Source organism: Protobothrops mucrosquamatus, unplaced genomic scaffold (genome assembly GCF_001527695.2).
Source record: "Protobothrops mucrosquamatus isolate PMUCROS unplaced genomic scaffold, P.Mucros_1.0 scaffold_278, whole genome shotgun sequence".
Classification (NCBI taxonomy): domain Eukaryota; kingdom Metazoa; phylum Chordata; class Lepidosauria; order Squamata; family Viperidae; genus Protobothrops; species Protobothrops mucrosquamatus.
Window position 1 is genome coordinate 901032 of NW_015386354.1, and position 15732 is coordinate 916763.

Sequence of the window (15732 nt, forward strand, 5' to 3'; positions counted from 1 at the left end):
CCCTATGGAATGAGCTGCCCCCTGACCTCCGTACAATGGGGGACATACGCCTCTTCCGCCGAGCCCTAAAGACCTATCTGTTCCAAGAGGCCGGTCTGGCATAAATCCGAAATTCTAAAATTTTAAATTGGGTATAATTTTATATTATTATAGTGGGTTTTAGGACAGGACAAATAATTTAATTAGTTTTTAATATTTTAAATATTATGGTATCGCTGTTTTATTAATGTGCCTGTTCACCGCCCTGAGTCCCGCAAGGGAGAAGGGCGGTATATAAATCAAATAAATTGAATTGAATTGAACATGCCTCCTAATTTTTACCCTGTCACCTTTTCCCTAATCAAGCTATGCTTCAATGAGCTGCGGTTTTCTTATGCGGTGCAGCAGACAGGGCCCTTAGCCCATTCAGCATCCCGGGCACAGCCAGGTGTTCGGGGCCTTGTGAAAGGCCAACAGGGTTGGGGCCCTGCCCGTCTCCACGGGGGAAAGCGCCTCTCCTGCTCCCTGCCCGCCGACTCTCTCCGGCTGATGGGGTCGGCACGAGGCCCCCTCGGCTCGACCTGGTTGCCCAGCATTCGATTTGTATCCCCCCTTCGTCACCCTGCAGGTAAGCGGGGAAGAGCTTAACGCTCCTGCCACCCGCCTTCCTCCCCACAACCAGCCGCCCCCCCCCCGGCAGGACTAGAACCCCCATCGCCCGACTTCCAGCCCGGTGCCTCGGTCGCTCGGCCAAGCCGGCTCTCGAGTCCCCGAACCATTTCCCGGGTGGCTTTGGGGGCTGCTGGCGACGCTCCGGGAGGCCTCACCGGCTCCCGCTTCCACGGCGGGCGGCCGGACCACCTTCTCCCCACTGCGACGCAGCCTCCGCCCGGGGCGGGCCTCGCTTCGCCCGCCGGGGCTCTTGGAGGCCAAAGGGTCCGCCGGAGCGGCTTCCCCGGAGGCCCCTCTCGCCCCCTGGCCGGGGACCAGCCCCACGACGGAGCCCGCCCGCCCGCCCGCCCGCCGTCTCCTGCAGGCGAGCTGGGCCCGGCTGCCGCTCGGGAGGCTCCGAACGGGCCGAAGGAACCAGCGGCCGGCTTTCAGCTCCGAACGGGCTCTGCCTTCGCTTCGTTCAGAGCCGCCCGAGGTTAACGGAGGCGAAGCGCGGCGACCTTCCCATCCTCCGCCTCCGCCTCCTCCTCCTCCGGGAGCTGCACGGTCGGAGCCCGATTGGCCAAGCGAGCCCAAGGACCGACCGGCTCCGCGGCTGCCCGACTCCGGCCGGCCCCGGCCTTTGCTCCAGGCGCTCCCGCGGCCGGCCCGGGCCGCCCTGCTTGCCTGCCGGAGCCGAGAGGCCACGATGCCCCCCCCGCGCGCGCTTCCGCGGCTGCCTCGCACAACAGCCCCGCGGAGCAGCCCCGCCCGGGCGCCGCCGACTTACCGAGCTCCGACCCCAAAGCGCGTAAACACCTCCGCCCCCCCGCCGCTGCCCCGCCCCCTCCCTGCCCCCCCCGCAAGCGGAAGGGCCGCTGAGCTTCCGGTGTGGAGCTCACGCGACGGCGGGAGGAGGCGGGTCTCCCCGCGGGGCATTGTGGGGGTTGTGGTCCCGGTGGGGCGGGGCCATGTGCGCGGGGCGCAGCTTCCCAACCCGGCGGCGGCCGAGCGGGGCCCGAGGTGAGGCGCCTTCCGGGGAGAGCGGGGCGCGTGGGCGGCGCGGGGCTCGCAAGCGGGGCGCTCGTGTGTCCCCGAGCCGGGCTCGGGGAGTGAGCGGCGGGCTAGAGGGCCTCGCTGCCCGCCCCCTTCGGACCAGGTTGGGACCCCGAGTGGTTGGTGGCGACCCCGGCGGGGCTCCGGCGCTCGGCCGCCTGGAGAAGCGCTGGCTGCCCTCGGGGGGCGGATGAAGGCCGGCTGGCGGGCTGGCTTCGGGGCGCCGTCCGGGAAGGGGCCCCAGGAGGCCGGCGCAACGGAACTGCCCCCCCACCAACCAGCCAGGCTTTCAGGTCGTTTCCCAGGCGCAGAACTGGCCGTTCGACCTTAATTGGCAGCAACCCGATCTCTGGAGGGGACGGACTGGGCAGCCGAGGCGCTTCCTTCCTTCTGCTTGGGCCTGGCCCTCCCCTCAGGGTCCCTGGCAGCAGCCCTTTGCCTTTTTCCTCCCTGCCTTTGGCAACAAAACACCCGGCTGGATGACTCTGGGCCAATTGCTCTCTGCCCAGCCTGCCTCACAGGGTTGTTGTGGGGAAAATAGGATTAGGTGTGCTGGCCACTTGAGCTATTGGTAAAAATAATAAAGGCAGGATGCAAATAAATAAAAATCCAATCACTGACAAATACTGTCAGAATTTTGAGAGGAGATGATAACAATGGAATTTGGTCTAGAGAAATATGGTGGATTGGGGTAAAATCACGTCCAGTAATAGAATTGAAACACTGAATAGCCAAAGGATCAGGAGCCATCAGGATGAAGCTTACAAGTATTAGGCGTTTTACAGCTGGATTACATCAACATAGACTGGGCCCAAATGTGACTAGTAAGGAATGCATCCAAGGAGTGAGAAAAGTGCTAAAAACAAACTGGGATGGTGGAAATACAGCAGAATCATCAATGGCAGAAATAGCAAAGCCCATATCTGTGATATAATATGCAGTTACAATCATTAACTAGACATAAGCCAAACTGGGCAATTTGGACCAAAAAACAAGAAAACCAGCGACTATCACCTCTCCTTAGTGATATTGATGCATTAGGCCTGCCTTGCAAGAAATGGATGCAGAGATTTATTTTGTCAAGAAAATTGTTGAAGAAGAATTGGCTGATTATGGAAAAGAGTCAAGAACAAGCTTTGGTGCAAGTTTTTCCTTGTGAGCTGCCCAGAGCCTTCAAGAATGAGGGAGGAACGTGGGAGAGAGGGAGGGGATCGCAGCCGCAGCAGCCTGCTTCCCAGTTGCTACCCTCGTGTTTGCCTTAGGATATTTCTTCTCAATCTTCTCTTTCCTTGGATCGAGTTTGAACATTTCTTCCTATCTTGTAGCACTGGATGAAATGAACCAAGAGCTTTTCTGAGTCTCCTGTTGCTTATTTGTGTGTGTGTGTGTGTGTTCCATTATGCGTCACAGCACCAACAGAGACCTGCACAAGAAATCTCCAGAGGGGAAGGAAAGTTGGCATTGCCTATGAGCCTACAGAGGGAAATGGGGCAGCAGAGGCCCCCGAACCCAAAAAACAGAAATGGGAACCGGCCAACTGGGAGCAGCAGCTGGCCAACATCCAGGAGATGCGGAGGGAGAGGGATGCCCCGGTCGACCAGATGGGAGCCAGGGCATGCTTTGATAGGGAGGCCCCTCCAGAGGTGAGTGGGGCAGCCAGGAGGCCGAGGAGGGCCTAGAGCAGTGTTGGCGAATCTATGGCACGGGTGCCAGAGGCAGCACTCAGAGCCCTCTCTGTGGGCACGCATGCCATCGCCCCAGTCGTAGGCCTTCAGCTGGGTTTTATAAAACCTTTTCGCTTTAGGCCTCCACCGCCGTGTGCAAAAAAAAAAGGTTCAATCAGTCAATTTCAACTTCTTGCGGGGAAAAAAAAATCTTGCAAAGTTGGAATTGATTGATTGAACTTTTTAGTCCCACCCAGTCTGCCGTTACCACCGCAGCCACGCCCAGCCAATGGGTCACACCCATCCGGCACCCGACGATGCATAAGTGGGTTTTGGGTTGCAGTTTGGGCACTCGGTCTCTAAAAGGTTCGCCATCACTGGCCTAGAGGGTCCCGGGCCAGCCAGAAACAGGATCCCCTCTGCCTCTCTCCCTTCTGCTTGGCAGGTGAAGCGCTACCAGATTCTGCTGTCGCTCATGCTCTCCAGCCAGACGAGAGACCAGGTGACCTTCGCGGCCATGATGCGTCTGCGGAAGCATGGCCTGACGGTGGACCGGATCCTGGAGACTGACGAGGAGGCGCTGGGCCGGCTCATTTACCCCGTCGGCTTTTGGAGGGTGAGTGATTTTCCACCTGAAGGGGAAGAGCTGGGGAAGCAGGGCTAATTTGCAGGTTAATATACTCTCTGTCTTCCATGGGAGCACCTCTGCCACCCATTCACCCCATCCCAACCCTGTGAGGTAGGCTGGTTGGACAGAGAGGACTGGGCTCAAAGCCCCCATGGAGCTTCCCAAGCCACAATCCGTCTTAGCAGCTTTGCCAAAATGGCTGTGGCCAATTGTGTGTGAATGTGGCCGTTACCATATCCATTACCAAACCACGTAGCATCATCAGTGCATTAGTTTGTTCCATCTTCTGCCTGCACAGAGCAGCCAAAGTAACTTCCTGTCAATTAGGAAAGGCTACTCTGCACCTCCCAGTGTGGCAAGGAGACCCTGCTGGCAGAAGGTGGAGGGTCTGCTTCTCTGTCCCCTTCAGCATCCCTTTGACTCCCTGGCCCAGCTCTGTGTGTGGCATGAAGAAATACTCCTCCTCCTCCTCCAAACGTTAGGTCCAGGGTTACCTATAGATATGTGTTTTCTTAGAAAAAATAAAGGACAGCCCTGGAAAAGGGGCAAATCTGAAAGAGGTTCATAAGTATAACAAAAATTAATTCTTTTGCATTTATAACTGTGCTTTACAAAGGAAAATTCAAGAGCAAAATCAAAAATTCTACAAAAACATATTCCAATAAAAGTATCTAAAATAAAATAAAAGGTATATATAAGAGCCATGGTGGCGCAGTGATGAGAATGCAGTACTGCAGGCTTAACTCACTGCTCACTCCAGGAGTTGGATTCTGAGCAGCTCCAGGTTGACTCAGCCTTCCATCCTTCCGAGGTTGGTAAAATGAGGACCCAGATTGTTGGGGGCAACAGGCTGACTCTGTAAACCGCTTAGAGAGGGCTGTAAAGCACTCTGAAGAGGTATATAAGTCTAAGTGCTATTGTTATATAAATTTATTTTTAAAAGAGTTCAATTTCACATTAATATAGACTAAAAATGTAAAAATGATGTAAAAATTTTAAGTGGTACCATTTGTATGGTAAATGTTAAATGACTAAAGTAAAGCAATTGAATTTTTGGAAAATAAAGGACAGATTTCTGAAAAAAGCTTTATAATATAAATAAAGAGTTTATGGTCACTGCACTCATAGAACATGGAAGGAAGGCAGTTTAGGACAGATAAAAGGAAGCATCTCTCCACATGGTGGTGGCGCAGGGGTTAGAATGCAGCATTGCAGGCTGACTCTGTCCACAGCTGGGAGTTTGATCCTGACCGGCTCAAGGTTGACTCAGCCTTCCGTCCTTCCAAGATTGGTAAAATGAGGGCCCAGATTGTTGGGGGCCACAGGCTGACTCTGTAAACTGCTTAGAGAGGGCTGTAAAGCACTGTTGGGCTTTAAGTGCTATGGCACATTGTGAATCTGTGAAATTCATTGCCCTAATGTGATGGTGACCACCTGCCTGGATGGCTCTAAGGCAGATTGGATAAAGAATGGAGAAGGATAGTCTTTGCAGGGCTGCTGGTCTTGAAGGCAGGAAAATTGCCTCTGGGTTGGAAGCAAATGCCTCCCAAGTATCTCTTGGAGAACACAACTTGCAGACAGAGTGGTAGTTTTCATTTCTTGTTTGTGAGCCCCCAGGTCATCTGTTTGGCCACTGCAAGAAACAAAATTTTGGACCAAGATGGGCCTTGGCCTAATCCCGCAGAGCTGTTCCGATGTGTTTAAGATGGCAAAGTAGGCACTATAACCTGGATAGCTTTTCAAAGGGTTTAGAGCACAGGTGTCAAGCTTGCAATGTATGTGACGTGTCGCAGCGTATCGCGACTCTTTTTGCATTGCCGGCAATGGGGTGGGCGCAGCTTCGGTATGATGAAACCGGCTTGCGGGCCGGCAGTTTGACACCACTGGTTTAGAGGATGCAGGTCAGGTCTATGGGGGGTTGTGGTCTTGAAGCTTCGGTGTTACTTCTGGGCAGCTGTCTCCAAATACTGTTTGAAGGGGAACAGTGGTAGGAGAGAGAAAAAATAGGGGGGGGGGAGTTGGGTTGCAAGCACCAGGTTCCCTTGGGGCCAGCTGGTTAGGACACAATAGGAAAAAAGAAAGAAAATGCGGAGTCAGATTGGCCCTGGTCAGCCCAGCTCAGTGAATTTACATTTTCGTGGGCTGCAGAACAAGGCGCGATATGTCCAGCAAACTACAGCAATCCTGAAGCGGGACTATGCTGGCGACATCCCACCAACTGTGGCCGAGTTGGTGAAGTTGCCTGGGGTCGGTCCGAAGATGGCCCACCTGGTGATGGACATTGCCTGGAAGAAATCCTCGGGAATCGGTATGTCTCTTGCAGAGTGGATTTGCTTCTGTGTCTTTTGTGGGAACAAGCATCCAGCTATCTCAGTCTTGGACATTTAGGTTGTTTAACAATCCCTGCTATGTATCCAATTCATATTCACTAATGTTTCTTCCAATCCTTCCTCTTCCAATTCCTGTTCAGTTGTCATATTTACATCTGGATTGCCTGAACTTCAGAGTTCAGATTCATTCATTCATTCATTCATTCATAAGTGGTCCTCAGTTTATGACCAGTCACTTAGCAATCATTCATAGTTACACACACACACCCCTTGGGTGCTTAAGATTCTGTTCTGAAGCTATGACAGCCATTGCGCCTCTCCCCCATCACAGGACTGCACGTCAATCCCTCAGCAGTTGCCCTGCATTTATGGCCATTTGCAGCTTTAAAACCACAGCATTTGCTTAATGACTGCCACAAAAACATCATAAAATTGAGTTAATCATCTGGGTGACCTGATTTATGACCATCACAACTTTGAAGACAATGGGCAGACTCCATTGTGGTATTGAGAATTACCTGTGTTTCAGTCAATTTATGTGACCCTGTTCTTGAAACTGTCCCTGGGCAGCCCCCATTAAATTAAAACTCAGTACAATCAGTCACAATAATAACAGATACTGTGTGCATCTAATGGGAGCCAAGGACAAGAACTGTCCCTACCAATCACATCTATCTCATGAGCTTCACTCCCCCCCCCTAGGAAAACAGCCGTGTTTTTGAAAGTTTTCTGAAATGCCTGCAGGGTCAGAGCCAGAGTATGGCCTGAACTGGGGTCGGGTTGTGCACGTGAGATAACCTAGACCAGCAAGAGCACGTAGGCTTTTATACTGCTTCATGGTGCTTACGGTTCCTCATGGGAGGAGAAACTCTGGAGAGGTGGGACCGTCACTTCTGAGGTGATGGGGCCTCTTTCAGTGGGCTGGCATGTTGTCCAAGGAAAGCGATGAGCTGCCTGCCAGCCACTTTCTTAGCCAGCCCAAATTTGAGTGGGGAATAAATAAAGTGGGATGGATCTGGAAGTTGCTCTGCCACAGGACAGAATCCTGGAACAGCAGGGGGCGCTGCGGTGCCTTCTTCCTGCTCATCTTCCCTGGATGCAGATGCGGGAGGGCTGGCACTGGGGGGGGGAAGCGGGGTCGGCTGTGAGAGGAGTGGAGAAGCAGTTGTGGGGGCAAAGCGGCCATTAAGTAGGTCAGCAGAGATGTTGGCAAGGGTCCTGCCGAGTGTCCAGTTCGATTTCTTTCCTACTGGTGATTAATATGCCATGGACAGTCCTGCTACAGCTCCCTGGGAGCCCCAGAAGGAAGAACATTTTTGGAGCCTTTCCTATCCGGGCCACTAATGTTCTCCTCCTTCAGTGGCCGCCAGTCATGGCGAGGGAAGCTTGGGGTCTTGGCCTGGACATCAGCAAGATGAGCAGTCACCAGGTTTCCACTTGTTTCTCCACCGCCTTCTTACTGCAGCAGCTCTAGGTAGCACTTGGCTGATCTAGACCTTCAGCCTGTGACTCCAGGTTTGTTCACGAGAGGGAGAAGAATCAGATAGAACTATAGGGTGGTGGGATCATCTGACCCAGCCCTCTAGGAAACCGAACCCTTGACAGATGTCTCAAACTCTCCCGTAAATCCATTATCTCCATTCAGAGATGTCCTTCTGCGGGCCAAACCTCTCTGACAGAGCTTTCTCTAAAGTTAAACAAAATGCCAGCTTGCAATCTCACTTGATTGACTCGGCTGCAACTGTCCTCCCAAGGAGGAGAGGAGCCATCATTCAAGGAGCATGGGGTGCATCTGATGGCAGCAGGAGAGGGCTTCCCCCAGGCCTTGTTTAGGATAACTCCCCCTTTCTGATTTTGAACTACAGGTGTGGACACACACGTGCATCGGATTTGCAACAGGTTAAAGTGGGCAAAAAAGGAAACAAAACTTCCAGAGGAAACGAGGCAAGCTCTGGAAGAATGGCTGCCCAGGTGATCTAAATATTTCACTTCTCTCCCTCTGTCTTAGTCTCAGTGTGAGATCACTCCTCCCACAATACCACTCCTTATTAAGCGGATTGGATGCAGGCAAAAGGGCTTCAAAACTGGTCGCCAGTTGACCTTTCCTTCCAGTTTGCCTGTTTAAGGGGGGGGGGTTTTCTGTTTTTCAAGGCTCATCACATTTTCCTCTCTGGAACTGGGATCCACCTTGGAAAAGCTCAGGTTTCTCTGCAGAAAATGGGGGAAGGGCTTTGAGTCCGGCTTGGCTCCTGGTGAATCCCTGCAGCTTTCCTGCCAATGTTTTCAGAAGTGGGTTTCCACCACCACCACCACCACCTTGTTCTTTATAAGGAAGGCTTTGTGCTAGAGATGGGGCTAGAATTTGTGCCTTCTCAGTTTCCAGTCTAGTGCTGTAACCACATTGCCAAAGCGGCCCTCATTCCCATTCTCTGAAATGCAGGCTGGAAAACGCTTGTCTTAGAGGTCTGCGGTCCACAGGTGTCTGTCAGCAGTGCTGCTCCTTCCAATGGCACAGGCACACCTTCACACTTGGAAAGAGGGCCGGAAACCACCGGCAAGGCCCATCTTCCCATTTATTTCAGGGTTGCAACAAAGGGTTGACCTTTGACCTACAAGAGGAGAATTTGAGTGTTCTCCTGTAGGAAATTTCTCTCAGTTGTAGGATTTCAGCCAAGGCATTCTTTCTCCCATCACCATAGTGTGAGCAGACATCAGTGCACCAGCCAACACAAGCCAAAGACCAGCTCCAGACTCGTCTTTCTTGCCTTGTTGGCCTTCTTGGAGACTAAGCATGGAAGGTGGCTCCTCCAGCCCAGGACAAAGGGGAGAGTTCTGGGGCAGGGAGCAGCCTCTGTGGTTGCACTTTGATCAGTGGGGCGTGGTGGCAATCTCACTTCCCTTTAGTCTCCCCAGTGTCGGGTACCACCTCACCTCTATTGCCTGATGCTCCAGAATTGTAGTTACTTCCTGATATTGATGTTCCCTTGGTCTCAAAGGTTGGGAATTGTGAGAGTGGGCTGCTTCAAGCATCGCTGAATGTTGATGTTGTGTTATTTTTTCTACCACATTGAAATGTTTTTTTCCCCTCTCCCTGCTCCACCATCTGTAGGACTCTCTGGAGTGAGATAAATTGGCTCCTGGTTGGCTTCGGGCAGCAGATCTGCTTGCCTGTCCGTCCACATTGCAGCGAGTGCCTCAACAGAAACATCTGCCCCGGATCCATGAAACACTGAGGAACAGCCCCCCCCCCCCCCCCCCCCGCCTCTCTGTCTCGGAGCTTCCGTTGTTTGGTTGGGAGAAGAAGCTGTTTTCCGCCCGGCTGAGACTGCAGTGCCTCCTTGGGCAAGGAGGGGGTCTGGTGATGAACAGCCCCCAGGAGCTCTTCCTGTCCTCCATCTGTCAGCGCAGGAGGGCGGGACCGGGATTTCACGCTGCCTCTCAAGTCTCCATGAAAAGGCTGCTACCCAGGAAGGACTGACTCTGCCCAGCAAGCACTTCTAATAAATAAAGTATGTGGGAGGCTGACTTCATTCAAGAGGGGTATCTGGAAGGAGAAGGAATGACTGCATGGATCTAGAGCAGGCAACCCAAGGGCCTTCAAGGTGTTTGTTTATATTTACATTATACTAGATATTTATAGCTGGTTTCCTTGCTTAAGGAACAAAATCTCTCGAAATGAAATGAAAATAAACCATCCTGCGGAATGTTTGAAGCAGCAACAGCCACAGGGCAATACTGGAGAGGGACAAATTGGGACAACGGGGACGGCCAGGCAGTCGTTTCAGGGAAGGGTGCCCAAAGCAGGCAAAACTGGCGCAGCCCAGACCACTGGAGGAGCCAGCCCATGGCAGAACTGCAGCCCCCTGGGCTTCCAACCCTCCCCCTGGCTGATGATGAATAGAATCATAGGAGTTGGAAGGGACCCAAGAGGTCATCAAGACAAATGCTCTGCAAACTGCAGGATTCACTACACCATCCCCAGTAAATGATCAATAGAATCATAAGAGTTGGAAGGGTCACAAGAGGTCGTTGTAATTGTGAGAGATGCTGGGAACTGCCAAGTCGGCATCTTGCCCAAAAGCCAACTCAAGCAGGCAACAAAGATTAAGGGTGTGATGGCAGTTAAGAGATCAACTTAGCATGCTTGTTGTGTTCGCTCTGCTCTTGACTGGTGGTGACGCAACTCTACCAACAAGGGGGTCTCATGGTTGAACTAGGATCAGAGGGGCCTCTGTTCAAAGCCAGGGCCATGGAGAATTGCTAGGTGTCCTGGCCAGTCTCATCCAGCCCAACTCAACATTGGGGGGGGGGGATTGGAGGAAGGGGAAGTGCCCCAACACCTGAAGCAGAGGGGATGTAGGTCCTAACAGAAGGAACCCAGCAGAATCCCATTGAGGTGGCTGCAGGTTGCAGAGGTTGGGTTTCTCCGTCTCCTACCAGAGAAACTCACCTTCTACCTGCCTGGAATTTGCATTTCAAATGCTCCTCGCTTGATGCCAGCAAAGGCCTTCTCCAGCTCAGTCATCTGGTCAGATGTGTGGCCTCGGGAGCTCTCACCAAGGTGGCTCAGGCTTGGAAGCAGCCACGCCCGTTCTTCTGAGGAGAAGCTGCTGGGTGTTGAAGTCTGATTTCAAAAGGAAAGGGCTGGGCACGAGGCCGTGTCTCAGTGGGGGACGCAGGGAGGCTTTGATGCAGTCACACCCTACACCAATAGCTGAATGGACAGAACAGGATCCTAAATATGAATTGGGATGGCTAAATTTTCACACTTTAAAACAAGCAAAATGGTCTGTTGTTATTTCCCAGCAGAGAAGGGGCACCTTTGGTCTTTGAGCAGCAAGGTTGGCCGATGACTCTTCCTGCACAAAAAGGTAAATCTGGACCCAAACTAAGTTTTGTTTGATATCATTTACATTAGTTCATTAGCAACGAATACAAGTGATACTGCTTATTTGCTTAAACATTTTCTTGTGCTACATTGAAAACTAAAATTGAGTAACGTTAGCCTCTGAGGGTGGCCGCAAAGATGTTCATGGGGTGGGGTCAAGACGCAATTAAATTAAATTACCTGTGCCGTGGATGCAACACAAAAGGGGGCGGGGCTTCGATCCCACCGTGGCGGCTGCCATCTTGTCTGGCCGACATCAGTGCCCCCTGTGGTCAAGGACAGGAGCAGACAAGGAAGGACGTCTGTGATGCTGTGAATCTTGAGCTTTGTTGGAAAATGTGTTTGCAAGGCAAGTTCAGGAAGGGACAAAAATAGAAAACAGTACAGACACGAACACAGCAAAGCTTGCTGTCCATGAGGAAACAGTTTTATTATTGACATTGTAGTATACTTTTTAAAATACAATGCAGTTAAAAGAGCTCTTTTGTCAGTTTTTGTGTGTGTGTGAGAGAGAATTAATGTGCAGAAATCAAGTTACAGAGCTGGCAGGATGGCAGAAAAAGAAGAAAGCGTGTGCTTTTATCCACCAGCATCATTCCATGAAGCAGGGGGAAGTCGGGGCGATCGCTGGGCTCCCTGGGGGGCCTTCGTCCCACCCACCGTCCAGACAGCCTTCAGTCTTGAAAACCTAACAAAGCCCTTTCTTGGGTCTGCACCTGCACACCTGTCCTCTGGAGCAAAATGCCACAGTGCTGGTGCCTGCCTTTTGCCCCGACGCCTCTAATGTGAAAACAGTTCCATAAAACGGGTCCCCAACCCCTGGCATGCCAGAAACCGGTCCACGCAAACAAGCAAAGCCCCATCCGCGGGATGCAGGCAGCACACAAAACCAGGCCCCCTCCGGTCCATGGAAAAACCTCCACGGGACCGCTCCCCAGTGCTCAAAAGGTTGGAGACCTCTGCCAAAAAACAAGCAGTTCTGATGACAAAGCAAAAAAGGTGACAAAAAAACACACTTTCAACGCAAACCATAAGATCCACCTTAAGATTTTTAACCTTAATATGGGTCTCCCCACACCTTTTAAAAATTCACACCTCCCCAAGAAAGTGCCTTTTCCACCTTAGCCCCCATCAATGTCTCCAGCTCCAATCCCCCCCCCAAGAAAGAGCAAGTCTGCCCTGAGATCAGCTGGGCATCTCCAAACCTGGTGCTCTGAGCCCACCAACTCGCTGGGGATAGCCGAGCATAAAGCCAAGCAGAGCCAGAGGGGGACTCCGACAACCATTAACTGGAAGGGGGTGGAATTTCCATTTCTGTAGCCTTGCATCAACCACATTATCTTTGCACATTTTGATGCCTCTGCCCTTTAATCACCTACAGCAGGACAGCTATTAAAATAATTTGGAATGTGGTGGTGGATCATCATGGAGAAAGTGAAAACTATAGTAACATCTCCCTCCCATATGTCACCCATAAAAAGGGCTGGAGCTTTTGCTGTCATCTTGACTTCTTGAAAAATACTCAGTGGGCACTTCTGAACGTCTTTTTTAAAAAAACCACTATAATAGTGATGTTCAAGGAGGCAGTTTCTGTGATCTGTATCAATTCTTGGCATCCTGCATGGACAATGTGAAGCCAAAGATTAATGGAATCAATAATCTGAAACTTAGTTTTTTAACTTTGTTAAATTGCTTGATCTTTCCCAAATTGGGACTTCCACAGATAAGCAGAAATGCACTACTCATCATTCTCAACCAATACGGCATTAAGGACACTCTACCCCCAACACCTTTGGAGAGCCCCAAGGTGTACAAGCTGGAGACATAAACTTCAAAAATGACACATTGCCTGCTGCCTAACTGGCAGGCACCTACCGGACCAAAAGGGTGGACGGGACTACCGCCAAGACTTTCCTCTCTCCACCTGGCACCCGAACACCCCATTTCTACAAAACCCCAAAACAAAGTTCCAGGGAACCTGGACTTCTGTTGAGAAGACCACGGCTACCACCCACGGCTTTTGTCCTTTCAAAAACAATAGCATCTTCTACAATCAGATTCACTGGAAGGAAAGCAAGAAAGGGTGAATTGCAACTGATGATCTGCCCCACCCTATCAAGGTCTCACTGGAAGCTTCCTGGTTTCTTTAACAGGAGAACCAAATCTGGAATTTGATTCTCTTGCAACACGAATCTTTTTCCTCCCAGAGATCCTGTGGCTGGAGCCCAGCTGCCAGGGGCAAAATTAGGCATTGGAGCCTGGCTTGATGGGTACACATGCATCACGTATCTGAAGCCTCTTCAGAGCATCACAGCCCTTGGTGTTGCCCCCACCTCTTAAGAGCCTTTCGGTCAACCCAGGCAGTGCCTGAACAAAAGGACCCTCTAGTAAGAAATGCTACAATTGCTTTACTACAACCACTGCCTTTTTTTCAAAGGGAGAATGAACTAACCCATCTTCAACTCAACCATTTACAAAATATTCAAAAAGCCCCAAATTTGTTTGTTTATAACATGCAAAAACATCACTCTCCCCCCCCTCCTTCAGGAGCGCTGGGTGGGGGACAGTTTGTACACACAAAAGGCAGGGCTTTGATTGCACCCCTGCAGCCACCATCGGGAGTTTTGGGGCCTTCCCTGGTGGACACCCCAGTAGAGCAATATTTAATCTCTGCCATCATTAAAAGGCAATTCCTTGTTGTGGCGCCCTCTGCTTTTTTAAAAAAGAAAGAAAAACTGCATCCCAGCTTTTAAAAAAAAACTTTTTAGAAAAAGAAAAAAGGTGGTTCCTTTTCCTAGGGGAGGCCCGGAGACCCCTCCCTGCCTTTTCCTTCCCAAACAGCCTTTGACCTCGTTGGCAAAGCTGCTCCGCCCGCCCCTTCCTGCCGAGGGAGCTGTTCTCTGGTGGACGTTTTTTTCCATGCCAAAGACCACCCTCGGCCTCTAAGAGGCTGCCCCCCAAAATGAGGGAGGGTAGGGCTCATTCATCAACTCAATTAGATTTCTATTTAGGTTTAATGAAGACTGTATATGGTTAAGATTATTTCTGAGTTGCCACATATCTCTCCTGCCAAATTTATAATTCCAATCTGGTAGCTCATCTGGAGGTCTCTGTGGCATCACCGAAATGTTGGGAGTGACCTCCACTTTGTATCCAGAACTCTTAGTGGCATTTTTATGGGCAAGAGATTGCTGCAGAAATTACTCGGAAATATTTGCCTTGGTTTTACGCTGTTCAAAAACACTAGAAACCACATTCCCACCAAAAGAGAATCGATTTGGTGGGAAATCCCAAATTTGCCTGCTCTCTCCCAACCTGGGTCCAAGGCACAGTGGCATATGCAGCAGAAATTTCCCATACTCATTGCCTAAAGGGCTTACATGTAAGAGTCGTTTCTCTGTGTGTTCCCTTCCCTTGCCCCCTTAGAACGGTCAGTGGCCAATGACCACCAGATTTACTCACAGAGTTGCAGCAGGAAGCCCTCACTGCACGCTGTCCCTGGATTTTGAGCCTTAACCTAGCTAGGCACCAACAGACAGCTCTGGAGCAGATGTGCCACAATCTTCGGGGAGCTGCAGACACGCTGGCATCTCGCATTCACACTTTCCCCAAGAGCAACTGTGTAAGAGCTAGAGAGCATTGCACCAAATTCACAATCATGTTTACCACCTGTGTGAAGATTAGTCCCTCCTGAGACCAAGCCCAGTCAACATCTCAGGGACAGAAAAAAGGCATCTATTTTAGGTTGCAAGCTGAAAGAGAGGCTGGCTGGCTGCCTGGCTGCCTCACAGCTACTGAAAGAGCAGCAAAATTAAAGCTTTGGAAGTTTTTTTAATGCCCTCAAAATAATAAAGATGAAATTCACCTTGAGATGTTTCTTGCTTACCAGCAAGAACTTCATTCTCAAAGGAACCTTTTTCTCATAAGTCTCTCAAGTCTCACTAAAAAGTGTATTTTATTTTTTTGACTTATTACATGAGTGGCCACCCATCTCGTTATTGAGCAACTCTCTTATAATGAAAATGAGTTCAGATTACAGCCTTGTACTTGCTACGTTATGAGCCTGAAGAAGGACTGGAAAGAAAAGGATCTGCTAAGCTAAAAACAAGGGGATTTCAAGTGCTAGCTGAATAAAGTACTGGAAGAAAAATAAAAGTACTGAAGATAAAATACTGAAAAAATAAACTCCAAACTTAGAACTGAAAGGGTCACGATCAAGGAATAGTTAGCGAATCCATTTCTGAAGTTGTTAACACTGCAGTCCATAGTGGCAGAAGCTGCAGCTTTCAGCTAAATGGAAAGGTGCTGATTTGGAATGTAAAAATATTTTAAAATATCTAAACAGAAATGGGGAAGAAAAGCAACTCAAACAATTCCTTATATAAAAATGGTCCTATAAATAATATATTCTAATATTGCCAGTTAAATGATCCCTAATTAATACAAACTGCAAGAGGTTTCTCTCCCCCTCCCACCTTCTTCGCCTTCCCCTTCCCTCAGATTTGCTCTCAGACCTCTTGGCGCAATCAGAGAGAA

General features: G+C 50.5%; 1 protein-coding gene across 1 annotated transcript; it reads left to right on the plus strand.

Moving 5' to 3' along the window:
- Positions 1 to 303: 303 nt before the first annotated feature.
- NTHL1 (nth like DNA glycosylase 1) lies at positions 304 to 9541 on the plus strand. The gene is made up of 6 exons (XM_029287259.1): positions 304 to 607; positions 3097 to 3329; positions 3796 to 3966; positions 6127 to 6286; positions 8174 to 8279; positions 9418 to 9541. Exons 1-6 carry the CDS (start codon positions 304 to 306, stop codon positions 9539 to 9541), a joined length of 1098 nt encoding a protein of 365 aa, XP_029143092.1.
- Positions 9542 to 15732: the final 6191 nt, after the last annotated feature.

Excerpts from the sequence above, each read along its gene's own strand:
- NTHL1 (XM_029287259.1), top strand. The coding sequence starts at position 304 with ATGCCTCCTAATTTTTACCCTGTCACCTTTTCCCTAATCAAGCTATGC. Across the intron at positions 3,330-3,795 it reads ATAGGGAGGCCCCTCCAGAG|GTGAAGCGCTACCAGATTCT; the intron begins GTGAGTGGGGCA and ends TCTGCTTGGCAG. Across the intron at positions 6,287-8,173 it reads GAAGAAATCCTCGGGAATCG|GTGTGGACACACACGTGCAT; the intron begins GTATGTCTCTTG and ends TTTGAACTACAG.